The 27,369-nt window shown below is 57.3% G+C and overlaps 2 protein-coding genes across 2 annotated transcripts in view; both read left to right on the top strand.

The window, feature by feature from the left end:
- POLD1 (DNA polymerase delta 1, catalytic subunit) overlaps nucleotides 1-13,519 on the top strand; it is a 34,546-nt gene extending 21,027 nt beyond the window's left edge. The window contains 18 exon segments of the mRNA XM_033224204.1: nucleotides 350-490; nucleotides 584-694; nucleotides 1,154-1,345; nucleotides 1,497-1,585; nucleotides 2,706-2,822; nucleotides 3,045-3,158; nucleotides 3,442-3,589; nucleotides 8,016-8,111; nucleotides 8,328-8,465; nucleotides 9,677-9,852; nucleotides 10,928-11,080; nucleotides 11,215-11,285; nucleotides 11,288-11,316; nucleotides 11,900-12,032; nucleotides 12,114-12,227; nucleotides 12,551-12,603; nucleotides 12,678-12,775; nucleotides 13,345-13,519. Coding sequence (XP_033080095.1) covers nucleotides 350-490; nucleotides 584-694; nucleotides 1,154-1,345; nucleotides 1,497-1,585; nucleotides 2,706-2,822; nucleotides 3,045-3,158; nucleotides 3,442-3,589; nucleotides 8,016-8,111; nucleotides 8,328-8,465; nucleotides 9,677-9,852; nucleotides 10,928-11,080; nucleotides 11,215-11,285; nucleotides 11,288-11,316; nucleotides 11,900-12,032; nucleotides 12,114-12,227; nucleotides 12,551-12,603; nucleotides 12,678-12,775; nucleotides 13,345-13,450 — 2,079 coding nt within the window. The 3' untranslated portion in view covers nucleotides 13,451-13,519.
- An 856-nt stretch (nucleotides 13,520-14,375) lies between these two features.
- Nucleotides 14,376-26,595, top strand: SPIB (Spi-B transcription factor). The gene is made up of 6 exons (XM_033224209.1): nucleotides 14,376-14,485; nucleotides 15,420-15,447; nucleotides 17,914-17,986; nucleotides 18,264-18,478; nucleotides 19,066-19,216; nucleotides 23,571-26,595. The coding sequence occupies exons 1-6, from the start codon at nucleotides 14,463-14,465 to the stop codon at nucleotides 23,867-23,869; spliced, it is 789 nt and encodes a 262-aa protein (XP_033080100.1). The 5' UTR covers nucleotides 14,376-14,462; the 3' UTR covers nucleotides 23,870-26,595.
- The last annotated feature ends 774 nt before the right edge of the window (nucleotides 26,596-27,369 follow it).

Genomic DNA, 27,369 nt, shown 5'->3' on the forward strand with positions numbered 1-27,369 from the left:
CTGCCTCTGCCCCAACCTGGCCGCCTGCTCACAGTGTCCCCAAATCTTTTCCTGTTTCCCGGCTAGGTGCAGCCCGTAGACACCAGGCTCTGTCCTTAGCCCCCAGTCCATCCGGGCCCCTGACTCTCCCTGTCCCAGCCCTGAATGCAGCTTCGTCCTCCCTCCGGACTCCCTCCCCAGCCTTCAGCCCCCCACACCCAGCCCGAGACTGTCTTTCTGTCCCCAGGGTTGCTCTCGACCCCCGAGGGTTGCTATAAGGAGGTTGTGGTCGGTCTCGATCTCCGTTCCTCTGGCTGATGTGACACTGAGGACCCGCAGCCTGCTGCACACCCTGCCTCTCCCCCGCCAGGTACAAACATTCCCTTTCCTGGGCCGTGTGGCCGGCCTTCGCTCCAACATCCGGGAGTCGTCATTCCAGTCCAAGCAGACGGGCCGGCGGGACACCAAGGTGGTCAGCATGGTGGGCCGTGTGCAAATGGACATGCTGCAGGTACAGCCGGGCCAGGCGGGAGGAGGGGTGTGTCCCTGTCCTCGGGAGGCCACTGCCCAGGCCTGCAGCCGAGCAGCCCATCCACCCACCTAGGTGCTGCTGCGGGAGTACAAGCTCCGCTCCTACACGCTTAATGCCGTCAGCTTCCACTTCCTGGGCGAGCAGAAGGAGGACGTGCAGCACAGCATCATCACCGACCTGCAGGTGCCTGCCGCCTCCCTGACCTCTGACCTCTGACCCCCACCTCACCCTTCCCCAGCCCCTAACCTCAACTTCACAGCCCCGTGTCTGGCTTCACTTTTTGACCTGCTGTTATGACCTGTGACCTTACCTGCCACCCACCTTTTTCTGACCTCTGACCCCAGATTTCTCTCCATTCCTGTGACCTCTGTTACTATGACCTTGGCTCCACTTTCCTGGCCTGACCACAGGTCCACGGTGGCCTTCAGGCTGCTCCTTTCTCCTCCCTCTGACCCTGTGGACTCCCTGGCCCCCAACACTACCTCCATCCCCACCCAGACCCTGATGGCTTGGAGGCTGCCCCTGCCCACCTCACCTCCCAGGCCCTCTCCAGGCTACCTCACCCTGACCCTCACTTCCTCCTCCTGCTCTGCCTCCCACCCCCAACTCCTGGTCCCTGACCCCATCCGTGCCCATCCCCAGAATGGGAACGACCAGACCCGCCGCCGCCTGGCCGTGTACTGCCTGAAGGACGCCTATCTGCCGCTGCGGCTGCTGGAGCGGCTCATGGTGCTGGTGAACGCCGTGGAGATGGCGAGGGTCACTGGCGTGCCCCTCAGCTACCTGCTCAGCCGTGGTCAGCAGGTGAAGGTCGTATCCCAGCTGTTGCGGCAGGTCAGTAGCTGAGACCTGTCCTCACCACTCCCCACCAGGCACATCTCTGGCCCCTCCAGGCAATGGCATCCGGGATGCAGTTTTTCTCCCCGTTCCCAATCCGCACAACCCCACCTATACCCACTCCGTTTTCCACCTTCTCCCCTCCCAGGCTATGCACGAGGGGCTGCTGATGCCCGTGGTGAGGTCGGAGGGTGGCGAGGACTACACGGGAGCCACTGTCATCGAGCCCCTCAAAGGGTGAGGCCCCAGGCTTGTACCTGTAACCTCTAGGAGGCTGAGGGGGGAGGATCACTTGAGCTCAGGAGTTTGAGAATAGCCAGGGCAACATAGTGAGACCCCTGCTCCACAAAAAATTTTTTAAAATGAGCCAGGCCCATGGTGGCTCATGCCTGTAATCCCAGCACTTTGGGAGGCCGAGTTGGGCAGATCACGAGGTCAGGAGATCGACCCCGTCTCTACTAAAAATACAAAAAAATTAGCCAGGCGTGGTGGCAGGCTCCTGTAGCCCCAGCTACTCGGGAGACTGAGGCAGGAGAATGGTGTGAACCTGGGAGGCGGAGCTTGCAGTGAGCCAAAATTGCGCCACTGCACTCCAGCCTGGGTGACAGAGCGAGACTCCGTCTCAAAAAAAAAAAAAAAAAAAAATGAGCCAGGCCTGGTGGTGCATGCCTGTAATCCCAGCTACTTGGGAGGCTGAGCTGGGAGGATGATGAGCCTGGGAGGTGGAGGCTGCAGTGAGCGATGATTGTGCCGCTGCCCTCCAGCCTGGGTGACAGAGCAAGACCCTGGCCCTAAAATTAATAGGCCGGGTGCGGTAGCTCACACCTGTAATCCCAGCACTTTGGGGGGCTGAGGTGGGCGGATCATAAAGTCAGGAGATTGAGACCATCCAGGCTAACATGGTAAAACCCCGTTTCTACTAAAAATACAAAAATTAGCTGGGCATGGTGGCACACGCCTGTAGTCCCAGCTACTCAGGATGCTAAGGCAGGAGAATCGCTTGAACCTGGGAGGCGGAGGTTGCAGTGAGCCTCCCAGGCTCAAACGATCCTACTGCCTCTGGCCTCTGAGTAGCTGGGACCACAGGCATGCACCACCACACCTAGCTAATTTTTAAAAATTTTTTGTAGACATGGGGTTTTGCCATGTTGCCCAGGCTGGTCTGGAACCTCTGAGTTCAAGCGATCCTCCTGCCTCAGCCTTCCAAAGTGCTGGGATTACAGGAATGAGCACTGCTCCCAGCTAATGAATGATTTTTCTTTTTTTTTTTTGTTAAAGGGTGAGGCCACAAGACAGGGCAGGGGGCGGCATGGGAACTTGTAGCCCTGACTCCCTGCCGTGGCTGCTCCCCTCCCAGGTACTACGACGTCCCCATCGCCACCCTGGACTTCTCCTCGCTGTACCCGTCCATCATGATGGCCCACAACCTGTGCTACACCACGCTCCTGCGACCCGGGGCTGCGCAGAAACTGGGGTATGGTGCCCAATTCAGCACGTGTCCCCCGAGGCCCACCTGGGCCCTCCCTTGAGGGGCTCCATCTGGCGGGGGGAGATAGGCACAGGCCCAGAGATAGTGGGGAGTGAAGGGGTGCTTGAGGGGCCTGCATGTGCTCATGGCCAAGACCAGGACTGTAGGGCAGAGGTGGGGCTGGAGGAGGAGGGTGGCCGGCAGTCACCCCGCCATCTTCCAACCCAGCCTGACTGAGGATCAGTTCATCAAGACGCCCACCGGGGACGAGTTTGTGAAGACCTCAGTGCGGAAGGGGCTGCTGCCCCAGATCCTGGAGAACCTGCTCAGCGCCCGGAAGAGGTGAGCCCTGGAGATCCCCTGCTTGGAGCTCAGAACTGCTGGGGCGTCTGGGCAATCCCTGTCCCTCACTGGGACACCCCAGGGCTGTCCGGCCACCCTGCCCACAGCTGTGTGTGAATTAGCACAAGGCATCCCCTCTTGGCAGCTTCCTTTCGCCCCCTTGACCAGAAGCTTCTGTGCAGTGCACAGCACGCCCAACTGTACATGGCACCCACTTCCAGAAAGGAGCCCTGACCAGTGCCCGGGCGCCACCTGAGTGTGCTTTGCCTGTGTTCCCTTGCAGGGCCAAGGCCGAGCTGGCCAAGGAGACAGACCCCCTGCGGCGCCAGGTCCTGGATGGACGGCAGCTGGCGCTGAAGGTGAGCGCCAACTCCGTATATGGCTTCACCGGCGCCCAGGTGGGCAAGTTGCCGTGCCTGGAGATCTCACAGGTGAGCACTCGGGCCCCTGGCAGGCAACTGGGGGCAGGTGGGCCCCCTGTGTAGGAGACCAGGGCTCCATGTTGGGGACCTGTATCCAGAGGACTGGGCGACCCGACTCACTGGCCTTCTAGAGAAAGGATGCCAGCATGGCTTGAGCAATTGGTCCATTCATTCACTCAGCAAATGCCTCCTGAGCACACACTGGTCAGGGCCCTGTGCCCTGGGGATACAGAGGGGGACACAGTGGATGAGAGTCCCTTTCCCTGTCAGCTCGCAGCCCAATGGGGACACTGACAGGTCCGTGGTAAACGTGTTCAGGACACAAGTGGAGCTACGAGCTTTGCAGCCAGATAAAGCGGAAGGTGCGGACTTGGGGGAAGTGATGGGGCTGGGCGGGACTCACCGCTCTCAGTAGGCGACGCTCACGCAGAGGCCAAGGGACGTGGGGAGGGAAGGCATTCACCGTCCTCACGGCGGCATCCCGGCCTGCCTACCCACGGCAGCCCTGCTGCTTGGACAGAAAACCAGATTCTTTGAAAGCACAGAGGGCCTGAGTTTCTGAGATTTTGCCAAGCTGGGGTCAGTGCCTCAGCTCCTGGCATATGAGGACCTCGGAAGGGTCTTCCTGTCCAGCCTTCTCCACTGGGACTTGGGTCTTGGCCCATTCCAGGCCAGTAGCTGTGCCGCTCTGCTTGGTTACCTCTAGCCACGGGGAACTCCCTCCCTGGCTGGGCCCTGCGTCAGTTTTCAGAGAGCTCTGCGTGGAAGGTTTGGATGAATTCTCAGTGGATGGGGCCTTTGTACACACACACCCACCCGCAGTTCTGGGACCCAAAGACCACTCAAGGCTCAGTGATTCACTAGAAGTACTCAGAGAGCTCAGAAAAGCTGGTTCTCATGGTTATGATTTAATACAGCGAAAGAACACAGATTAAACTCAGCAAAGGAAAGAGGTGCACAGGGCAGGGTGTCGGAGGGACCAGGCGTGTCTTCCAGTTGTGCTCTCCCAGTAGAGTTACTGGGATGGCCGTCCTTTCTCCTAGCGTTGATGCGTGGCCACACACATGCAGCATTGCCAACCCGAGGCTCTCACCCAAGCTTTGGGGTCCAGGGTTTTTCTTGGGTGTCAGTCCTATAGGCATGGAGCACCCTGTGACTGGCCGTAGTGACTCCATCATCCCCAGGCCCCTCAGCAACCCCCAGAGGTCAAACCGATACTGCATGGCCCAGGGCCTCACCATAAACCATGTTAGTGTCAACTGCCTGGTGTGGTTCAAAGTCCCAGGTACACAGATACCTTTTTTTTTTTTTTTTTTTTGAGACAGTCTCACTCTGTCACCCAGGCTGGAGTAGTGCAGTGGCACAGTCATGGCTCACGGCAGCCTCAACCTCCTGGACTCAAGTGAGCCTCCCACCTTAGCCTCCGAAGTGGCTGGAACTGCAGGCACGCACCACCTATTTTTGTTATTTTTTGTAGAGATGGGGTCTCGCCATGTGCCCAGGCTGGAACAGAGACACTGTTATCAGGCAGGATATTCTAGGGGCTTCGACTTCCAGGAACCAGGCAAGAGCCAGACCTTTCTTTGCACAAAGTGAATTGCTCACTGCATGCCCTCAACTGCCCTCCGCCTTTCACAGTCCCCAGCTGCCTCCCCAGCCTCTTCGTGGAAAGGGGCGGCTGTGTGGACATCAGGCTCCAGCCCTGAAGCAGAGGCCAGGCCAAGAGAGCACGGCTTGGCCCTCCCCTGGGACTGCCTCTTACCAATCCAGTGTCTCTGTCTTCTCTCTCTCAGTCGCTTCCCTCTGTCACTGTTCTGTTTCTGCCTCTTGACCTCTTTCCTTATTTCTGTCTCTCAAGCTTATGGGAGCAAGAGGTGGAATAATAAAAATGCAGTGGGCCGGGCGCGGTGGCTCAACACCTGTAATCCCAGCGCTTTAGGAGGCCGAGGCAGGCGGATCACGAGGTCAGGAGTTTAAGACCAGCCTGGCCAACATGGTGAAACCCCGTCTCTACTAAAAATACAAAAAACTAGCCAGGAGTGGTGGCAGATGCCTGTGATCCCAGCTACTCAGGAGGCTGAGGTGGGACAATCGCTTGAACCCGGGAGGCAGAGCTTGCAGTGCACCAAGGTCGCGCCACTGCACTCCAGCCTGGGCAACAGAACGAAACTCCGTCTCAAAAAAATAATAATAATAATGAATCACAGTGGTTCACGACTGTAATCCCAACACTTATGTGACACTGAGGAGGGAGGATCACTTAAGGCCCGGAGTTGGAGACCAGCCTGGGCAACATAGTGAAACCCCATTGCTACAAAAAATACAACCAAACAAAACTAGGCAGGCATGGTGGTGGCTCATGCCTAGAGTTGCAGCTACTCAGGAGGCTGAGACGGGAAGATGACTTGAACCCAGCAGTTTGAGTTACAGTGAGCTGTGATGGCATCACTGCACTCCATTCTGGGTGACAGAGTTGAGACCTTGTCTCTCTTAGTTTTTGTTTATTTGTTTATTTTGAGATGGAGTCTCACTCTGTCACCTAGGCTGGAGTATAGTGGCCCAATCTTGGCTCACTGCAACCTCTACCTCCCAGGTTCAAGTGATTCTCCTGCCTCAGCCTCCTGAGTAGCTGGGATCACAGGCGCCTGCCACCACGCCTGGCTAATTTTTGTATTTTTAGTAGATATGGGGTTTCACTATGTTGGCCAGGCTGGTCTCGAACTCCTGACCTCAGGTGATCCACCCACCTCAGCCTCCCAAAGTGCTGAGATTACAGGTGTGAGTCACCATGCTTGGCCTTCTGTTTCTTTTTCTTTTTTTTGAGACAGAGTCTCGCTCTGTCCCCCGGGTTGGAGTGCAGTGACCGGATCTCAGCTCACTGCAAGCTCCGCCTCCCAGGTTTACGCCATTCTCCTGCCTCAGCCTCCGGAGTAGCTGGGACTACAGGCGCCCGCCACCTCACCCAGCTAGTTTTTTGTATTTTTTAGTAGAGACCGGGTTTCACCGTGTAGGCCAGGATGGTCTCGATCTCCTGACCTCGTGATCTGCCCGTCTCGGCCTCCCAAAGTGCTGGGATTACAGGCTTGAGCCACCACGCCCGGCCGGCCTCTTGTTTCTTTAAAAAAAAAAAAGAAAGAAAGAAAAATATTAAATCATTTCAGGAGTCTCTTAAAAAAAAAAAAAAAAGAAATATTGTATGATTTCAGGAAAAGATTACAAAGGAAGGAAAAAGGAACATAAGACAGGTGGAACAAGTAAAAGCCAGACAGTAAAGTGGTAGACGTAAGAGCAGCTATATCAGTAATTATACTAAATGTAAATGGACAAAATGCTCTAGTTAGACAGATTTCCTGACTGGATCCACACAAACAAAAACAGAAGAATCACACCCATCTCTCCTTGGTGTCCCCACCCCCAGCCTCAGGTGTTTTTTTTTTTTTTTTTTGAGGCGGAGTCTCGCTCTGTCACCCAGGCTGGAGTGCAGTGGCCGGATCTCAGCTCACTGCAAGCTCCACCTCCCGGGTTCACGCCATTCTCCTGCCTCAGCCTCCAGAGTAGCTGGGACTACAGGCGCCCGCCACCTCGCCAGGCTAGTTTTTGTATTTTTAGTAGAGACGGGGTTTCACCGTGTTCGCCAGGATGGTCTCGATCTCCTGACCTCGTGATCCGCCCATCTCAGCCTCCCAAAGTGCTGGGATTACAGGCTTGAGCCACCACGCCCAGCCTGTTATTGTTGTTTTAAAGTATTTTTTAGGGGAGTGTGTGTGTGTGTGTGTGTGTGTGTGTGTGTGTGTATTTTTAGTAGAGATGAGGTTTCAGCATGTTGCCCAGGCTGGTCTTGAACTCCTGACCTCAAGTGATCCAGCCACCTCAGCCTCCCAAAGGCTGGGAGTACAGGCATGAGCCACCGTGCCAGCCAGTTTTCTTAATTCTAAAATAAGACAGTGGGTTTCTCAATGGTTTCTTAGTCAGGGTGGTACCACGCCCTGCCCTGCGGGGCGTTTGTCAATGTGTAGGTAGGGCCAGTTCTGGTGGCACAGGGATGGGGGTGGCACTGCTGGCTTCCAGGGATGAGGCCAGCTATGTCAGTGGTCCTATACCACAGAGAGCTGCCCAGAATGTCAGTGTGAGGGAAACACTGAGTCAGTGACCTCTTCAGGCCACAGTCTTTCCAGCATGCTTTTGATGTAGTCAGTTCCTCGTGCGTGGCCAGAGCTCTGAGCCGGGGAACCCAGTTCTTTCCACCTGACCATTGAGGAGCAGCCTCGTAATCTCATTTTGCAGATTTGGAAACTGAGGCCCAGGAGGGGCAGAGCGGCTTGTGCATAAGCCCATGCCACTGGGAAATGGCAGAGGCGGGACCCCTCCCCCACCAGTCCATGTTCACTGCACATGGCCCCCAGGGCTTCACTCCACACGATTCTCTCCCCGACAGAGCGTCACGGGGTTCGGACGTCAGATGATTGAGAAAACCAAGCAACTGGTGGAGTCAAAGTACACAGTGGAGAATGGCTACAGCACCAGCGCCAAGGTCGGGGGCTGCCCCCCCCCTGCCCTGAGATGGGCCCTGGGCAGGTGGGGGAATGGAAGCGGGGCCGGGCCCCCCTGTCCCCGTGCCTCCTGGTCACACCCTGCCCACTCTCCTGTTGCATCCTTGGGTCCTGCTGGCATTAGCCACCCACCCCCCCCACACACCCAGTAGTTGACAGAAGGGAGTTGTTGACACACACATCCTCGCCCGCCACAGGTGGTGTATGGTGACACCGACTCCGTCATGTGCCGATTCGGTGTGTCCTCGGTGGCTGAGGCGATGGCCCTGGGGCGAGAGGCCGCGGACTGGGTGTCAGGTCACTTCCCGTCGCCCATCCGGCTCGAGTTTGAGAAGGTGCGTGGCTGGGTCAGGGGCTCTGCATTTAGGTTCCTTCATCAGGGTACTCAGGGCGTCCCATTCTTTGGGTTCACATAAGCCTCAGTGTGAAGGGATTTTGCTGCTTAGAATCTCCTGAGGTTGGGGCCTTGGTTTTGGAAGCCTCCAAGGCCTTGGGCTTTGTTATACTGGACGGCATCTGTTCTTTGAAAACCCTGTCACAGTGTCCCTGGTTTTGAGGTTTCCCAATACCTGTCAGATGTGGAGCTGCCCTCCACGCAGGGACCCTAATGGGGGTGCATCTTGGATCTGTGCACCATTGCCCCAGCCCTCAGGGTGCAGCACACTTGGTCCCAGGAATCCTTGCACCATATTTTCTTTTCATTTTTTTTTTTTTGAGACGGAGTCTCCTTCTGCCGCCCAGGCTGGAGTGCAGTGGCCGGATCTCAGCTCACTGCAAGCTCCGCCTCCCGGGTTCCTGCCATTCTCCTGCCTCAGCCTCCCGAGTAGCTGGGACTACAGGCGCCGCCACCTCGCCCGGCTAGTTTTTTGTATTTTTAGTAGAGACGGGGTTTCACCGTGTTAGCCAGGATGGTCTCGATCTCCTGACCTCGTGATCCGCCCGTCTTGGCCTCCCAAAGTGCTGGGATTACAGGCTTGAGCCACCACGCCCGGCCCATATTTTCTTTTGAAGAGACTGGGTCTCGCTCTGTCACCCAGGCTGGAGTGCAGTGGCAAGTTCACAGCTCACTGCAGCCTCAAACTCCTGGGCTCTCGATCCTCCTACCTTGGCCTCCTGAGCCGCCATGCCCAGTTCTCAAACTGTACTTTTTCCCCTTGGTTTAACGCTCTCTTGTGCCAGGCCTTGGAGCCTCGCAGAATGGGAAGGTCTCTGCCTCAGGGCTCACCCAGCCGTAGTTTCTCCTCTTTCATGGGACGCTTCATCGACTCCCCTGTCTGGATCTCATGTTTTAGGGACTATCTGGATTTATCCCCATCTCTGTTTCAGATTGGGATCTCTGGTATTGGGGGCCCTGGCATGCCAAGGGGCCTCAAGAGCCACTTCCAGCCACATGCGGTGTCTCAGGGCCCATCCCGTCAGGTTCAGGGCGTGGCTCCCGTGTCCTCCTGCATCTGGGACCCTGTCTGCCTTCAGTTTCTGGGGGGAGTCTTGGGATTGGGGCTTGGCCTCCACAAGCTCAGGGGTCTCAGCCGCGGCTTTCTCCCAGGTCTACTTCCCATACCTGCTTATCAGCAAGAAGCGCTACGCAGGCCTGCTCTTCTCTTCCCGGCCCGACACCCATGACCGCATGGACTGCAAGGGCCTGGAGGCCGTGCGCAGGGACAACTGCCCCCTCGTGGCCAACCTGGTCACTGCCTCACTGCGCCGCCTGCTTATCGACCGGTGGGTGGGGCCTCCTCCCTCAGACTTAGGAGTCTGGGCCCCAGTCCCCTCCTCCCTCAGACCCAGGAATCTGGGCCCCACCCCTCCCTCCTCCCTCAGACCCAGGAGTCCAGGCCCCCGGCCCCTCCTCCCTCAGACCCAGGAGTCTGGGCCCCCAGCCCCTCCTCCCTCAGACCCAGGAGCCCTGGCTCCCAGCCCGTCGTCCCTCAGACCCATGGGTCCAGGCCCCCAGCCCCCTCCTCCTCAGATCCAGGGGTCCGGGCCCCCAGTTCCTTCCTCTCTTAGATACAAGAGTTCAGACCCCAGGCCCTCCTCCCTCATACCCAGAAGTCTAGGCCCCCAGCCTCTCCTTCCTCAAACTCAGGAGCCCAGGCCCCCAGCCCCTCCTCCCTCAGACCCACAGGTCCAGGCCCCCAGCCCCTCCTCCCTCAGACCCACAGGTCCAGGCCCCCAGCCCCTCCTCCCTCAGACCCAGGAGTCCAGGCCCCCGGCCCCTCCTCCCTCAGACCCAGGAGTCCAGGCCCCCGGCCCCTCCTCCCTCAGACCCAGGAGTCCGGGCCCCCGGCCTCTCCTCCCTCAGACACAGGAGTCCGGGCCCCCGGCCCCTCCTCCCTCAGACCCAGGAGTCCGGGCCCCCGGCCCCTCCTCCCTCAGACCCAGGAGGCCCCGGCTCCCAGCCCCTCCTCCCTCAGACCCACGGGTCCAGGCCCCCAGCCCCTCCTCCTCAGACCCAGGGGTCCAGGCCCCCAGCCCCTCCTCCTCAGATCCAGGGGTCTGGGTCCCCAGCCCCCTCTTCTCTTAGATTCAAGAGTCCAGACCCCCCAGCCCCTCCTCCCCTGGGAACACAGGTGTCAGGCCCAGCTCTTAGTGGTGAAGCAGTGGAAAGAGTCGGCTTGGGCAGCTGTGGGTTCAGGCCCTGCCTCTGCCACTCTACAGCCTGTGGTAGGAAGGGCCCCTCTTTGCCCTGAGCCTCAGCCCTAAGCACTCATCCTGGTCCCCAGTCCTGAGACCTGTGGAGGCACCAGCCTGGCCCTCAGTGCCCTTTGGTGACACTGTGCGGCTTGCTGTCCCACAGAGACCCCGAGGGTGCGGTGGCCCATGCACAGGACGTCATCTCGGACCTGCTGTGCAACCGCATCGACATCTCCCAGCTGGTCATCACCAAGGAGCTGACCCGCGCGGCCTCCGACTATGCCGGCAAGCAGGCCCACGTGGAGCTGGCCGAGAGGTCCTGCCACGGGGCGGGTGGCCTGGCTAGAAATAGCCCCCTCCTTCCTGCCAGCTGGGCCCACTTCCTACGCCCCCACCCCCACCCCCGCCACCCACCTGCCCTCACCCACCCGCCACCCCGTCTCCACGCAGGATGAGGAAGCGGGACCCCGGGAGTGCGCCCAGCCTGGGCGACCGCGTCCCCTACGTGATCATCAGTGCCGCCAAGGTGTGGCCGCCTACATGAAGTCGGAGGTCAGGCCCACCTGGCTGCCCGCTCCCGCCCAGCCCCCTTGCTCTCACTTCTGCTTTCCGTGATGGGCGGACCTGCGGGAAGGGCGGGGCCTCCCATGCCCTGTGGGGCCCTGAGAACCACCCCCGATGGCAGCCTAGGCGTGGCCTGGGCCCCTTCTGGAGGCCCCCCCTCTATTCTGACCCCTCCCTTGCTCCCCTATGGAAGGGGGCCCCAGTCCCTCCCCTGTGCACACAGCTCCCCAGTCAGGGGTTCCCTTGGATTCATAATCCTCCCACTCTTGCCCCCACCCCCCGTGACCCACATCTTAGCCCCATGACCTCTGACCTCCTGACCCCTTCCTCATCCTTGCTTCCCCTTGTGAACTCTGACCCTTCCTTGGTGACCTGAGGGCCCCATAGACTCTGTGGCCCAGAGACTCCTTCATGACCTCCAACCCCATCCCAGACCCAGGACCCCCCATGTCACAGCCCACAGGCAGGCCTAGGCCCTACGCCCCATGACCACCCCGTGCCATTGTTCCCCCGTGTCCGCCCCGGCGCCCTTACCCTGGGCTGCCTGGGTGTGACTGCTGTGTGGCCGCAGGACCCACTGTTTGTGCTGGAGCACAGCCTGCCCATCGACACGCAGTACTACCTGGAGCAGCAGCTGGCCAAGCCCCTCCTGCGCATCTTCGAGCCCATCCTGGGCGAGGGCCGTGCCGAGGCTGTGCTACTGCGTACGGGGGCATCGGGGGACGGGGGGCACCCTGGGGGTGCAGGGGAGGGCACCGACCCACCACCTGCCTCCTCTCCTGCAGGGGGGGACCACACGCGCTGCAAAACGGTGCTCACAGGCAAGGTTGGCGGCCTCCTGGCCTTCGCCAAACGCCGCAACTGCTGCATCGGCTGCCGCACAGTGCTCAACCACCAGGGTGAGTGGTCCTGTCCACTGGGCCCCCACTGGCCCTCAGCCTGCCTCTGCCATCACCCCAGGTCCTAGACACCCACCCCATGGGCTGGCACTGCCACCCAGTAGGCCCAGGGCCCTTGGGCAGGTGGCCCCTCTCTCCACCCCCCACAGAGGGTCCTCGGCCCCCACCCTGGGAGTTCCCCAGGGGAGTTTTCCCAGCACACTTGCTCCGTTGTTCTCCAGCCTCTGGGGACTTTCAGAAGCTGGGATTGGCAGTGGGCAGGGGTGGGGTGGCCCAGTTCCTGGCTTGGCCCCAGCCCTTGGTGCTGACCCGCCTTCCCCCAGGAGCCGTGTGTGAGTTCTGCCAGCCCCGGGAGTCTGAGCTGTATCAGAAGGAGGTGAGAGGGCCGGGAGGTGAGGAGGGGCCCGGTCGGGAGGCGGGGGCGCCCTGCTCAGCCGCTGCCATCCCCAGGTATCCCATCTGAATGCCCTAGAGGAGCGCTTCTCGCGTCTCTGGACGCAGTGCCAGCGCTGCCAGGGCAGCCTGCACGAGGATGTCATCTGCACCAGGTGTGCGCGTGTCCCGACCCTGGGCTGCCCCACCCCTTCCCAGCTCCCAGGCCTGTGGATTGCTGACCCAACCTCTGACTCCAAGGCCTCTCCTGAGCATCCTCCCTGCCCATCCCCTTCCAGCTGTGAGCTCTCCTGAGCCTCAGTGCCCTTGCCTGGAAAATGGGCCCATCCCAGCCCCCCCAGAGGGGGTGGGTGCTGAGGGGCAGGGCCCGGCACCCAGTGTTGCCCGGGAAATGGCTGTCCTCCTGACACACCCAGCCAGCCTGGCCCCCTCCCCAGGGCGGGGCTGGGCTTTCCCCAGGGAACAGGTAGGCGGGGTGGGTTCCCACGCCAGGTGACAGGTGATATACGGCCAGCCGTGGCTCTGCACCTCGCCAGACACCCGCCGTTATCGGCTCCCCCCGTGCCTGCTGAGCAAACAGCCCGCTGCGGGAGGGGGCGGGTGGGCTGGGCAGCAGGCGGGGGCCAAAGTCCTGGGAACAGCCCCCACCCCTCTCCCAGGCTGGGCACTGGGCCTTGGCCGGTCCTGCCCCTGCCCCTGCCCCTGCCCCTTCCCCCACCCGCAGCCGGGACTGCCCCATTTTTTACATGCGCAAGAAGGTGCGGAAGGACCTGGAGGACCAGGAGCAGCTCCTGCGGCGCTTCGGACCCCCTGGCCCCGAGGCCTGGTGACCTTGCAAGCATTCCGTGGGGCGGGGGCGGGGCCAGGGACAACGAATAAAGTTCTGGACTTTTGCTACATGGTGCTTTGTGGTCTCTGGGGGCACACGGTCTGGTTTCATAAGCCCTGGTCTTGGCTGGGACCCTCCTGAGGCCCCCACCGCACCTCATCCTCAGCCGAAGCCCCCTGGGCTCCCACCTGTGCTGCCTGGTTCATGTGGGCCAAGCCTGCCTGTTTCCTCTCTGGCCCTGAATGAACACATACCGGCGCTTCTCTGCCCTGCTTAGGACCCCCAGGTGTCTGGCCCCGGTCCAGCCCTCCCTGGTCATGACCCTGGGGACCCTGGTGGATGCCCCACCCTCCAGGTGCTGACCTGTTTCCTCCAGGCCTTGGGGCAGCCCCAGGCTCACCCGGGCTTCCACTCCCCAGCACGGCCAAGAGGACCCCCCCTCGCCCCCCACCGGGCCACACACCCACGATGTTTCCACGTCGAGGTCCTGGCAATGGGCTTTGGGTCTGGGTTTCCCCCCAGCGACTCCCATCTCCATCCCCGCAGCCTCTGAATGCCCTCAGACACCCTCAGCCCTCCCGTCACCTCACACATCCCCCGGGAGAGTCTTGTGCTTGCCCCTCGGGCCCCCAGCCTGCTGCTGCTGGAATTCGACTCCTGGGTCCAGATCCTCTGTTTCCTGATTCTCCTCTTCAGTGAACCCCAGCCCTTCCCTGACTTTCAGGATTCCCCCAAATCCAGCTTCTGTCCCATCTCCAGCCCTCAAGGTCAGCCCCCCAAACCCAGCCCCACGGGGATCCCCAAATCCAGACAGCCTCTGGCCCGCCCTCCCTGCCACGTGACAAAGGGGTTGTGCAATCCAGCCCCCTCCCCTGACCCCCTCCCTGAGGGGATTTTTGAGGAGGGCCGAGCTTGTGGACAGCGGGCACCTTCCTCCCCCCGTAGGGGCTGGGCCAAGATATAAATAGGGTTGGCGGCTGCAGCAGGCGGCAAACAGCCTGCCCGGCACCACCATGCTCGCCCTGGAGGCTGCACAGTAAGTGAGGGCCCCCAAACCTGCACCCGGGGTCCCCACCTGCCCTGTCCCTCTGTGGGGCCTTACCCATGGGCAGGGGTCTCTGCTCCTCAGGGCAGGTGGGTGGGAGTGGAGGGGAGGGGTCTCATTTCCCCAGGACACTTGCTAGCATGCCCTCGCTGGGACTCTCCTCCATCCCCCCAGTCCCTGTCCTTCCTGTTCCCCAAAGATCTCATTTCCTTGGGACACTTGCTAGCGAGCCCTCCTGCAGGCGTCCTTCGTGGCTCTCTGTCCAGCCATGACTCTTCCCCTCTCCCTGAGTTCCCGTATCTGTTCGCTCTATCTGGCATCTCCTGGTTCTCAGCGTTCTGCCTGTTGCTCTGTCTCCGCCGGTCTCTGTGTCTCTGTCTCCAGTTCTCGCTCTCCCTGACTTTTGGTCTCCTTCTGCCTCACCCTCCATCCGGGGCTCCAGGAATCCTCCCTGCCTCCGGCGTGAATGTCCCTTTGCACACCTTTCTCCCTGTCCCACCTCTCCTGGAGCCTCCTCATCTGAGACTCCTCTGGGTTTCCCCCTCTCCACCCAGACATCTCTCCATCCCTCTCCTCTGGTCCAAGCTGGACTCATTTAACTGACTCGCCACCAAGACCCCACTTGACCCAGGCCCCCTCTCCATCCCCACACCTCCCTTCCGGGACTTTCTCTCCCTCACTTTCCCTGCCCCTCCCCACCAGGGTGTCTATGCAAATCCTGGGGAGGAGGGGGACATTTGCCTCCCCCCAACTTCCTGTCCCAGCAGGGGGTAGTGGGGGAGTCCGGTGAATGTGGTGGGGCTGGTCCCTCACACAGGGCTGTGGTGGTCACAGCTGCTGCCGCCTCCCCGTCAGTCCCCAACCACTTTGAGACTCAGGTGGCTGGAGGCAGCCTCAGCATGCCCCTGTGTCTCTCCCCTTCCAGGCTTGACGGGCCACACTTCAGCTGTCTGGTGAGTTGGGGCCCCTGGGAGCCAGGGAGAGGTGGCCCATGGTGACCTCCCTCAGACAAGTCATTTGCTTCCTTCCTCAGTTTCCCCTCCTGCCTCTTCCTGACACTTTGTTTCTGAGCTCCCCCTCGGTATCTCCTGCCATCCCCATCCATATTTTTGATGTCTCTCTCCCTCTCTCAGGCTGAATCCACTTCCTTGTGGCTTTGCGTCTCTCTCTGCCCATCCCACATTCAGCAAATGTATTTTCATGTTCCTTTCCTTCTTGTTTGTTCATAGTTTTAAAAATTGTGTTCTGTAATAGTTCAGACACGGAATACTATACCCAACACCCTTGAACCCACAACCCAGTCTGATGTGCCTGAAAGAAACCCCCTGTTCATGCCCCTCCACATTCACACCCCAGTCATGCTTTTTTGTTTTTTTTTTTTTAATTGAAGTGTAACTAACAAGTCAGTAAAGTGACAAATCTTGTGGACGCTTCAGTGAGTTTTTGCATTATCTATACACCGTGTAGCCACAAGTCAGATCAAGATGCCGAACATTTCCATCTCTGAAATGTTCCTTCCTGTCCCTTCTCAGTCAATACCTTTCTCTGATGTTTTCCGCCACCAAGTTGTAATTTGTTTTGCCTGCTCTTCTTTTTTTTTTTTTTTTTTTGAGAAGGAGTCTCACTCTGTCACCCAGGCTGGAGTGCAGTGGGACCGTCTTGGCTCACTGCAACCTTCACCTCCCAGATTCAAGCAATTCTCCTGCCTCAGCCTCCCAAGTAGCTGGGATTACAGGCACACACCACCACACCTGGCTAATTTTTGTATTTTTAGTGGAGACAGGGTTTCACCAGGTTATCCAGGCTGGTTTCAAACTTCTGAGCTCAACTGATCCTCCCACCTCAGCCTCCCAATTGCTGGGATTACAGGTGTGAACCACCACACTGGCTGCCTGCTTTTGAACTTTATGTAAAGTGAGTCATACAGCATGTCCCTTTTGGGGTCTGGCTTCCCTCACTCAACATGAAATGTGTGTCAGTGTTTGTCCTTTTTCCTTGCTGTATAGTACTCTATGATCAGCCCCCACCACAGTTTGTTTATCCCTTCTGCTGATGATGCCTGGGCTGTTTCCAGTTGGAGACTCATAATAAAGCTGCCGGGATGATTCTGGAACAAGGCTATTTTGTGCACATCCATTTTCAGTTCTTTTGATTAAATGCCAAGGAGTGAGACTGCCAGGTCCTAGGCATGGTGTGGATCTAGCTTTAGTTTTTCCTAGACTCGAGTTCTTGAAGCAACAACACATGATTCTTGGGGCAAATCAACATATGGAGGTTTATTTATCTATTGAGACAGTCTTGCTCTGTCGCCAGGCTGGAGTACAGTGGCATGATCTCGGCTCACTGCAACCTTCGCCTCCTGGGTTCAAGCGATTCTCCTACTTCAGCCTCCCAAGTAACTGGGACTACAGGTGTGCACCACCATGCCTGGCTAATTTTTATATTTTTACAAAATACAAAATACCATGTTGGCCAGGCTGGTATCCATCTCCTGACCTCAAGATCCGTCTGCCTTGGCCTCCCAAAGTGCTGGGATTACAGGCATGGGCCTCTGTACCCAGCCTATTTATTTATTTTTTGAGACAAAGTCTCACTCTGTCACCCAGGCTGGAGTGCAGTGGTGCAATCTCAGCTTACTGCAACCTCCACGTCTCAAGTTCAAGCGATTCTCCTGCCTCAGCCTCCAGAGTAGCTGGGATTACAGGCACCTGCCACCACATCCAGCTAAGTTTTGTATTTTCAGTAGAGATGGGGCGTCACCATATGGAGCAGGCTGGTCTCGAACTCCTGACCTCAGGTGATTCGCTGGCCTTAGCCTCCCAAAGTGCTGGGATTACAGGCATAAACCACTGTGCCTGGCTAATTTTTGTATTTTTAGTAGAGATGGGATTTCACCATGTTGGCTAGACTGGTCTCAAACTCCTGACCTCAGGTGATCTGCCCGCCTCAGCCTCCCAAAGTGTTGGGATGATAGGCGTGAGCCACCACGCCCGGCCTGGAGGTGTATTTAAAAAGCATTGACCCCTGCTTCTGCTAAGTGAAACACTTCCATTTCCCCTTGCCCTTCACCTCCAGGGCCCCCAGACAGGCAAGGCTGGGAAAGTTCTTCCACCCCTTCTCCAGGTGCCCTGATGTGCTGACTGTGTGCCAGTGAGGGGCTGGGGTTCTTGGGAGCCCACTGTCTTAGCAGGAGCTGGTTGCTGTGTGTCCCTGTTGGGTTGTGTCTCTACTCCCTGTATCTCTGTCTCTTTGTCCCTGTCTCTGATGCCTAGTCTCTGTGTCTCTTTGTTGCTCTAATCTCTCCAGCGTCCCCTCTTCTCTCCCCTGTCTGTGCTGGAGTCTCCCCAAGGGTCCAGGGTGGGGGTTGGGAGTCCCCAAGGCCTGGGATGACCCCTCTTCCCTCCTGCACCCCGTACCAGTACCCAGATGGCATCTTCTATGACCTGGACAGCTGCAAGCATTCCAGCTACCCTGACTCAGAGGGGGCTCCTGGTGAGTGACCCCAGCCCAGTACCCTTCCTGCCTTGGGGCCCATTTCACAGATGGGGGAGCTGAGGCCCAGGGGAGGTCATCACCTAGCACAACAGGATAAAGGTGGCCCGGGCCTGTAGCCCTCCTCCCCTTTCCTCTCCCACCCATCTGCTCCCCCATGCAAATCCTGGGGTCAGAGATTTGCACAGCCTACAATGGCCTCTCTGTGCTGGGGGCTTCGACTGGGAGGAGGCCTCCCTCAGACCTCCCAGCTTCTGACTCAGTGCCCCTCCCCCAGACTCCCTGTGGGACTGGACTGTGGCCCCACCTGTCCCAGCCGCCCCCTATGAAGCCTTTGACCCAGCAGCAGCCGCTTTTAGCCACTCCCAGGCTGCCCAGCTCTGCTATGGACCCCCCACCTACAGCCCTGCAGGGAACCTCGAACTGGCCCCCAGCCTGGAGGCCCCAGGGCCTGGCCTCCCTGCATACCCCACGGAGGACTTCGCCAGCCAGGTGAGTGGTAAGGGGACAGTTGAAATCAAGCCCAAAGCAGGTGTGGTGGTGCACGCCTGTAATCCCAGCTACTTGAGAGGCTGAGGTGGGAGGAGGATTGCTTGAGCCCAGAAGGTCAAGGCTGTGGTGAGCGGAGATCATCCCACTGCACTCCAGCCTGGGCAACAGAGCAAGATCCTGTCTCAAAAAAAAAAAAAAAAAAAAAAGACAAGAAAAGAAAACTCAAGCTCAGTCATTTGGCTGAGGTGTGCTGGGTGCCAGGTACTGCACAGAGACTGCACATAGTAACCCCTGCAGCAGCCTCCCAGGTTACGTTCTGTTGTTGCCCCTCTGAACAAGTGAGTCAAGAGAGGTAGTGACAGGAAGCCAGAAACAGGGCAGCCTCACATCACCTGTGTTGGGCCAGCTTTGAGGAGGTGCCTCAGGTGTCCCCTGCCCACAACGTGGTGATCTGAACAAAGGCCAGAGTCCACGCTGTCAACAAAGAGGGAGACCAGAGCCAGGAGGGCCACCGCCTTGGCCTGAGAGGAGGAAGTGGAGGGAGACAAGGGGTCCCTGGACGTGCAAGTGACCCTGACCTTCCGCAGACCCTGGGTTCCCCGGCATATGCCCCGTACCCCAGCCCCGTACTATCAGAGGAGGAAGACTTACCGTTGGACAGCCCTGCCCTGGAGGTCTCAGACAGCGAGTCGGATGAGGCCCTCGTGGCTGGCCCCGAGGGGAAGGGATCCGAGGCAGGTATGCGGGAGTGGCTGGGGTGGGGGAGATGCCAGCTGGAGATGGTTGGGGGGCTGAGAGCACCATGGCTTCCTGGGCCTCTACATATACGCCAGCACTCCAGGCAGCTCCCAGATCCACACCACCTGCTGGCTGTGTGACCTTGGGTAAGTGCCTCTACCTCTCTGTGCCCAGGTTTCCTGTCTGTGCGATGGGGATGGAGGTGATAGTGTCTACCCTCCTGAGGTCGTTGGGAGGATTAGATGGGATAATAAGTGTAAATGGGACAGCAGTGCCAGGCACAGAGTGAGCACTTCAATAAGTTGACCTCTTCCCCATCATTCCTGACACCACAGCAACAGAAATAATAACGCTGTCAACCCCCAACGCTTCAGCCCTTGCCCTGCCCATGTGCCCAATATCCTTTATGCTCAACCCCAAGAAAGCTGAGATCATTCCTTACTTTCTGTGCCTGGGCCTCGCTTTCTCATCTGTAAAGTGAGCATCATTGTCATTGTCCCTATCTCACGGGGTTATGACGGAGATTAAATAAGCTCATAATTGTAAAGCACCTTGCAAAGCACCTGGTCCTACATGCACCACAGTGGATTGTAAAAATCAACACACAGGCTGGGTGCGGTGGCTCACGCCTGTAATCCCAACAGTTTGGGAGGCTGAGTGGGGCAGGACCTGAGGTCAGGAGTTCGAGACCAGCCTGGCCAACATGGCAAAACCCCATCTCTACTAAAAATACAAAAATTAGGCCGGGCGCAGTGGCTCACGCCTTTAATCCCAGCACTTTGAGAGGCTGAGGTGGGTGGATCATGAGGTCAAGAGATTGAGACCATCCTGGCCAACATGGTGAAACCTCACATCTACTAAAACTACAAAAATTAGTTGGGCATGGTGGTGCGCACCTGTAGTCCCAGCTACTCAGGAAGCTGAGGCAGAAGAATCACTTGAACCCAGGAGGCAGAGGTTGCAGGAAGCCGAGATCTTGCCACTGAAGTCCAGCCTGGCGACAGAGTGAGACTCCATCTAAAAAAAAAAAAATTAGTGGAGCATGGTAGTATGTGCCTATAATCCCAGCTACTCAGGAGGCTGAGGTGGGAGAATTGCTGGAACCCAGGAGGCAAAGGTTGCAGTGAGCCGAGATTACACCACTGCACTGCAGCCTGGGTGATAGAGCAAGACTCCATCTCAAAAACAAACAAAAGCAGCCAGGCGCGGTGGCTCAAGCCTGTAATCCCAGCACTTTGGGAGGCCAAGACGGGCAGATCACGAGGTCAGGAGATCAAGACCATCCTGGCTAACATGGTGAAACCCCGTCTCTACTAAAAAATACAAAAAACTAGCCGGGCGAGGTGGCGGGCGCCTGTAGTCCCAGCTACCTGGGAGGCTGAGGCAGGAGAATGGCGTGAACCCAAGAGGCGGAGCTTGCAGTGAGCTGAGATCCGGCCACTGCACTCCAGCCTGGGCGACAGAGCCAGACTCCGTCTCAAAAAAAAAACAAACAAACAAACAAAAAAAACAAAACCACAGCCTCATTAAAAAAAAAATTTAATTAATTAATTTATTTATTTTTTGAGACAGAGTCTCGCTCTGTCACCCAGGCTGGAGTGCAGTGACACAATCTCAGCCCACTGTAACCTCCACCTGCTGGGTTCAAGCAATCCTCCTGCCTCAGCCTCTGAAGTAGCTGGGATCACACCATGCCCAGCTAAATTTTGTATTTTTAGTAGAGATGGGGTTTCTCCATGTTGGCCAGGCTGGTCTTGAGCTCCTGACCTCAGGTGATCTTGGCCTCACAAAGTGCTGGGATTACAGGCGTGAGCCACTGTGCCTGGCCACACAGCCTCATTTGTGGCTGAGGAGACTTCAGCTCAAAGAGGTTAAGTCACCTGTTTTAACTTAGGACATTTAAGATGGAGAGGATCTCTCCAATGACTAGGGAAGACAAGATGGAAATAAAGATTTTATTTATTTTATTTATTTATTTATTTTTTTTTTTTTTTTTTGAGACGGAGTCTCGCTCTGTCACCCAAGCTGGAGTGCACTGGCCAGATCTCAGCTCACTGCAAGCTCCGCCTCCTGGGTTCACGCCATTCTCCTGCCTCAGCCTCCCGAGTAGCTGGGACTACAGGCGCCCGCCACCTCGCCCGGCTAGTTTTTTGTATTTTTTAGTAGAGACGGGGTTTCACCGTGTTAGCCAGGATGGTCTCAATCTCCTGACCTTGTGATCCGCCCGCCTCGGCCTCCCAAAGTGCTGGGATTACAGGCTTGAGCCACCGCGCCCGGCTATTTATTTTTATTTATTTATTTGAGACAGGGTCTCCATCTGTCACCCAGGCTGAAGTGCAGTGGTGCAATCTAGGCTCACTACTGCCTCAAACTCCTGGGCTCAATCGATCCTCCTGCCTCAGCCTCTTGAGTAGTTAGGACCACAGGCATACACCACCACACCTGACTAATTTTTTAAATTTTTATAGAGGTGAGGTCTCGCTATGTTGCCCAGGCTGATCTCCAACTCCTGAGCCTATGTTATCTTCCCACCTCAGTCTTCCAAAGTGCTGAAGTTACAGGCATGAGCCACCACACCCAGCCGGAAATAAATTGTTTTATTGCTTATAGGTCCTGGGGCATACATGGCACGCCTGGAGGCCACACACACACACACACACACACACACACACACACGTCAGGGAATGCAGGCAGGGAGGGAGAGAGAGAGAGATCAGTGGACTGATGCCTTTATTGGGTCCAAGGCGTCAACCAAACAGGTTTCCTGAGGGGGATTTTAATTGGTGGGTTCAGGCCAGGTACGATGGCTCATGCCTATAATCCCAGCACTTTGGGAGACTGAGGCAGGAGAATCGCTTGAGCGCAGGAGGCAGAGGTTGCAGTGAGCTGAGATCATACCATTGCACTAGCTTACAGCAGCTTGTTGAGATTACAGTAGCTTGTTGCCTCAGCTACTGTAATCTCAGTAGCTGGGATTACAGGCATAAGCCACCACACCCAGCTAATTTTTGTGTTTTTAGTAGAAATGGGGTTTCATCATGTTGGCCAGGCTGGTCTCGAACTCCTGACCTCAAGTGATCTGCCCACCTTAGCCTTCCAAAGTGCTGGGATCACAGGCATGGCCCACTGCACCCAGCCTCCAACTTATACTTTAAATTAATGCCGAGGCAGCCTAAAATTGTAAGAATTCAATCCGGGTGCAGTGGTTCACACCTGTAATCCCAGCATTTTCAGAGGCCGAGGTGGGAGGATCACCTGAGGCCAGGAGTTCAAGACCAGCCTGGGCAGCATAGTAAGACACCATCTACAAAAAATAAAACAATTAGCCAAGCCTGATGGTGCATACCTGTAGTCCCAGCTACTGGGGAGGCTGGGGCAGGAGGATTGCTTAGGCCCAGGAGGTCGAGGCTGCAGTGAGCTGTGATTGCTCCTCTGTACTCCAACCTGGGTGACAGAACGAGACCCTGCCTTGAAAAAAAAAAAAAATGTCACTATGTCACCACCCCAAGGTCACACTGCTGTAAAATGGCAGAGATGGGATTCTTGTAGCCAGTGCCCTGCTCTGAAACTCCCAGTTATTGGCTGGGCGCAGAGGCTCACACCTGTAATCCCAGCACTTTGGGAGGCCCAGGCGGGCGGATCACCCGAGGCCAGGAGTTCGAGACCAGCCTGGCCAACAGAAACCCTGTCTCTACTTAAAAATATAAAAATAAGCCAGGAGTGGTGGCGCATGTCTGTAGTCCCAACTACTCGGGAGGCTAAGGCAGGAGAATTGCTTGAACCCGGGAGGCAGAGGCTGCAGTGAGCCGAGATTGGGCCATTGCACTTCAGCCTGGGCCACAGAGCAAGAGTCTGTCCCAAAAACATAGAAAAGCCTAGGAGCCCAGGAGTCAGGTGCCTCTTCCTGGGACCCTGTCCTGGTTTGGGCTGAGAGGCTGGGAGACCAGAAGCAGGAGAGATAGCCAGGCCAATGCAACTGCCTCCAGATCTGTTTGCCTCTCCGTTATAATCCTTTGAGCAGCGCTGTCAACCCATTTCACAAACTCATCCACTAGCTCAACAAATAGGGACTATTACGTGCTGGCCGCAGGGCGGAAGGCAGCACAGATGTAAATCTCGAACATTAAAGCACAGAACTCCGGAGGGGGCCTGGGGAGGACAGCTTGGGGCAGGGGGAGTGACTTGCCCCCCGTGGTGAGGGGCGCAGAGCCAGGAGTATGTAACAGCCACTTCCTCACCCTACTTCTCAGATCCTGGAGACAGAGGCCGGGGCGGAAGTCTCAGAGGAGGGTGGATGGGGAAGGCGGGGCCTTAGGGACCCCTCGCCTAACGCGTGCCCCCAACCTCACCGCAGGGACCCGTAAGAAGCTGCGCCTGTACCAGTTCCTGCTGGGGCTGCTGACGCGCGGGGACATGCGTGAGTGCGTGTGGTGGGTGGAGCCGGGCGCCGGCGTCTTCCAGTTCTCCTCCAAGCACAAGGAGCTCCTGGCGCGCCGCTGGGGCCAGCAGAAGGGGAACCGCAAGCGCATGACCTACCAGAAGCTGGCGCGCGCCCTCCGAAACTACGCCAAGACCGGCGAGATCCGCAAGGTCAAGCGCAAGCTCACCTACCAGTTCGACAGCGCGCTGCTGCCTGCAGCCCGCCGGGCCTGAGCACACCCGAGGCTCCCACCCCGTGGAGCCGCTGGGGGACCTCACGTCTCAGCCAGGATCCCCCTGGAAGAAAAAGGGCACACACCCTACCTGATATGACTTATGCATCCCCACCTTTTGGGGGTAGGGGGAGTGCTGCCCTGCCATAATCCCCAAGCCCAGCCCGGGCCTGTCTGGGATTCCCCCACTTGTACCTGGGGTCCCTCTGGGATTTCTTTGTCATGTACAGACTCCCCAGGATCCTCAGGTTTTGGGTGACAGGACCTATGGACCACTATACTAGGGGAGGCAGGGTAGCAGTTCTTCCAGAATCCCAAGAGCTTCTCTGGGATTTTCTTGTCATACCTGATTCCCCAGTGAGGCCTGGGACCTTTTTAAGATCCCCGTGTGTCTGTAAACCCTCAATCTCATCTGGGGTGGGGGCCCTGCTGGCAACCCTGAGCCCTGTCCAGGGGTCCCTCTTGTCGGGTCTGAGATCTCGTTAATGTCTGGGGCCCTCTGGGAGCTGTTATCTCAGATCTCTATGGCTGTGTTGCCACATCTGTCTCCTCATCTCTGAGATCCCCCAATTCTCTGGAACCATTCTGCTGTCCCTTTTTATGTGTCTGGAGTTCCCCAATCACATCTAGGGCTCCTCCAAGATCCTTTTGTCATGTCTGAAATCACTCTTGAGAGGTCTGGGGTGCTGGGGGATGGGGAAGTCAGTGAAATGTGTCTTGTCTGGGCCCTGTCAGGGACACCCTTGTCATATCTGGGATCCTCTAATCACATCTGAGACCGCCTAGGCTGTCCATCTGATATGCCCTTTCAGGGACCCCACAAAGACTGAGTTCTCATGGGGACCCTACCCTTCCTGGTGGCCCTCCCTATGGCTATGCTGAGGACCACTCTGGCCACATGACTGATTGTTGGGTGATCATGGCAGCTCCCCACCCATGTCATTTCTAACCAGAGGTCTCAAGGTGGTCACCCCCTGTCCCCCAACCCAGGCCCTGGTCCCTGGTGATGGTCTCTTTAGTTCAAAGTAGCATTTGGCGGTGGAGGTGTGAGGGATCCACATTAAAGCAGACCATCAGCTGGGCAGTGGCTCACACCTGTAATCCCAGGACTTTGGGAGGTGAGGCAGGGGGATGGCTTGAACCCAGATGTTCAAGACCAGCCTGGGCAACATAATGAGACCTCATCTCTACAAAACATAAAAAAAAAAAAAAATTAGTCAGGCATGGGGGTGCATACCTGTGGTCCCAACTGCTCAGGAGGCTGAGGTGGGAGGATCTCTTGAACCCAGGAAGTCGAGGCTGTGGTGAGCTGTAATCGTGCCACTGCACTCCAGCCTGGGCGACAGAGCGAGACACTGTCTTAAAAACAAAAAACAAGGCGAGGCACGGTGGCTCATGCCTGTAATCCCAGTACTTTGGGAGGCTGAGGTGGGCGGATCACGAGGTTGAGAGACCAAGACCATCCTGGCCAACATAGTGAAAACCCTGTCTCTACTAAAAATACAAAAATTAGCTGGGCGTGGTGGCGCGTGCCTGTAGTCCCAGCTACTCTGGAGGCTGAGGCAGAAGAATCACTTGAACCCAGGAGGCAGAGGTTGCAGTAAGCCTAGATTGCGCCACTGCACTCCAGCCTGGGCCACAGAGTGAGACTCCATCTGAAAACAACAACAATAAAAAAACAGCAGACCATTCAAAATAGGGAGACTTTGCATAACCCAGATTTCTACCTTCACTTAAAACTTTGGACGATCTGGAGAGAGTGGGCCAGTTTTTGGAGGGTTGGCGGGGAGCTGGAACAGGAGGACAGTAGCCTTTCCTAATGGGATATTTGTTCTCCAGTCTGCCCCAGTCGCTGCCATCCCTGGCTATCTTACCCCAGCAGCTTCTGAAGCCTGTTTGCTTTAGATCACTGTATAAACCCAGCTGGAACTGAAGCCTGGGTGGACTATGGAGCACTGGTTGTGACCCCCAGGGAGTGTCAAAGGCTGAGGGCCAAGAGGCCAGAGGTCCTGGAGCCCGGGTGGACAGGTGGATCTAGGGTGAATGACTTGCTGCTTCCCAACCTTAGTTTGTGCCTTCTGTGAAAAACAGAGAGAAAGAGGAGGAAGATCTCAAAAAGCCTTTCTGGCCCAGTACGGTGGCTCACACTTGTAATCCCAGCACTTTGGGAGGCCGATGCAGGTGGATCACCTGAGGTCAGGAGTTCAAGACCAGGCTGACCAACATGGTGAAACCCTGTCTCTACTAAAAATACAAAATTAGCTGGGCGTGGTGGCGCGTGGCTGTACTCCCAGCTACCTGGGAGGCTGAGGCAGGAGAATCGCTTAGAACCTGGGAGGCAGAGGTTGCAGTGAGCTGAGTTCGTGCCCTGAAATCCAGCCTGGGCGACAAGAGTGAAACTCTGTCTCAAAAAAAAAAAAAAAAAAAAAGCTGTTGCAGCCCCTATTGAGCCTTTGACACTGCCTGAAATCCACCCCACTCCCAGGGGAGGAGGAGGAAGGAATACCGATGACCCAGAGACACGAGAAGTCCGTGTGGAGGCACACAGCAGCTGGTGGCAGAGCCCAGGCTGGGACCAGCCCTCAAGAGAATGAGTGGGGAGGAGGAGGGGGAAGGGCAGGTAAAACGTCCTTCCCAGGGCCCCTGAAACGAAGAAGGTACTTTTTACAAGAGCTGTCATTGTCACCCTAAGTGTGGAATAAAATAAGACACATCGAAGTAGACAAACCTCCTGGGCCTTTTGTTAGGTACTGCAATCCTGCCCCTCCACTGGGGCCGCTGGCTCTCAGAGACACCGTGACATCACGGGTGATGATGAGAGAGGAGTTCAAAGAGACAATTATATGCTGGTCATTGGCTCTGAAATCCCAACACTTTGGGGGGCCGAGGCAGGAGGATCGCTTGAGTCCAGGAGTTCAAAACCAGCCTGAGCAAGATAGTGAGACCCCTCCCTACCCGTCTACAAAAAAATTAAAAAATTAGCGGGGTGTGTTGGTGTATGCCTGTAGTTCCAGCTACTCGGAACTACTGAGGTGGGAGGGTCACTTGAGCACAGGAAGTTGAGGCTGCAGTGAGCCGTGATCGTGCCCCCGCACTCCAGACTGGGCGAGACCCTGTCTCAGAAACAAATCACAAAAAGACTATACAGCAAAACCTGTCTGAACCTTGAATGCCGAGAAATAAGAGGCTTGACGTGCAGGCACAGGGGGTTCCATTTGTTTTATGTCTTCCTGCCTTCCTGCCAATTGAAGTTCTCCACCTCCTCGCTTCCCCTTCCGTCTGGGTCTGTGTCCCCTTCCCTCTGAATTGAGTCTTCGGGCTGGCGGCGAGGGGTGCGAGGCTTCAGGTGGCCGCGGCACTGCAGGCCTGGGCCCCTCCCCAACTTAGCGGGGCTCTCGGGAGCGCAGTGGCAGTCTGCCTGGCAACCCGTGACATCACAAGGGGCTGACGTCGGATTGGCTGGACCCTCCCTGGAGGCGGAGAAGTTTCCGGCTCGTAGGG

The sequence above is a fragment of the Trachypithecus francoisi genome, unplaced genomic scaffold, assembly GCF_009764315.1.
Source record: "Trachypithecus francoisi isolate TF-2019V2 unplaced genomic scaffold, Tfra_2.0 Lachesis_group12, whole genome shotgun sequence".
Taxonomy (NCBI): Eukaryota; Metazoa; Chordata; class Mammalia; order Primates; family Cercopithecidae; genus Trachypithecus; species Trachypithecus francoisi.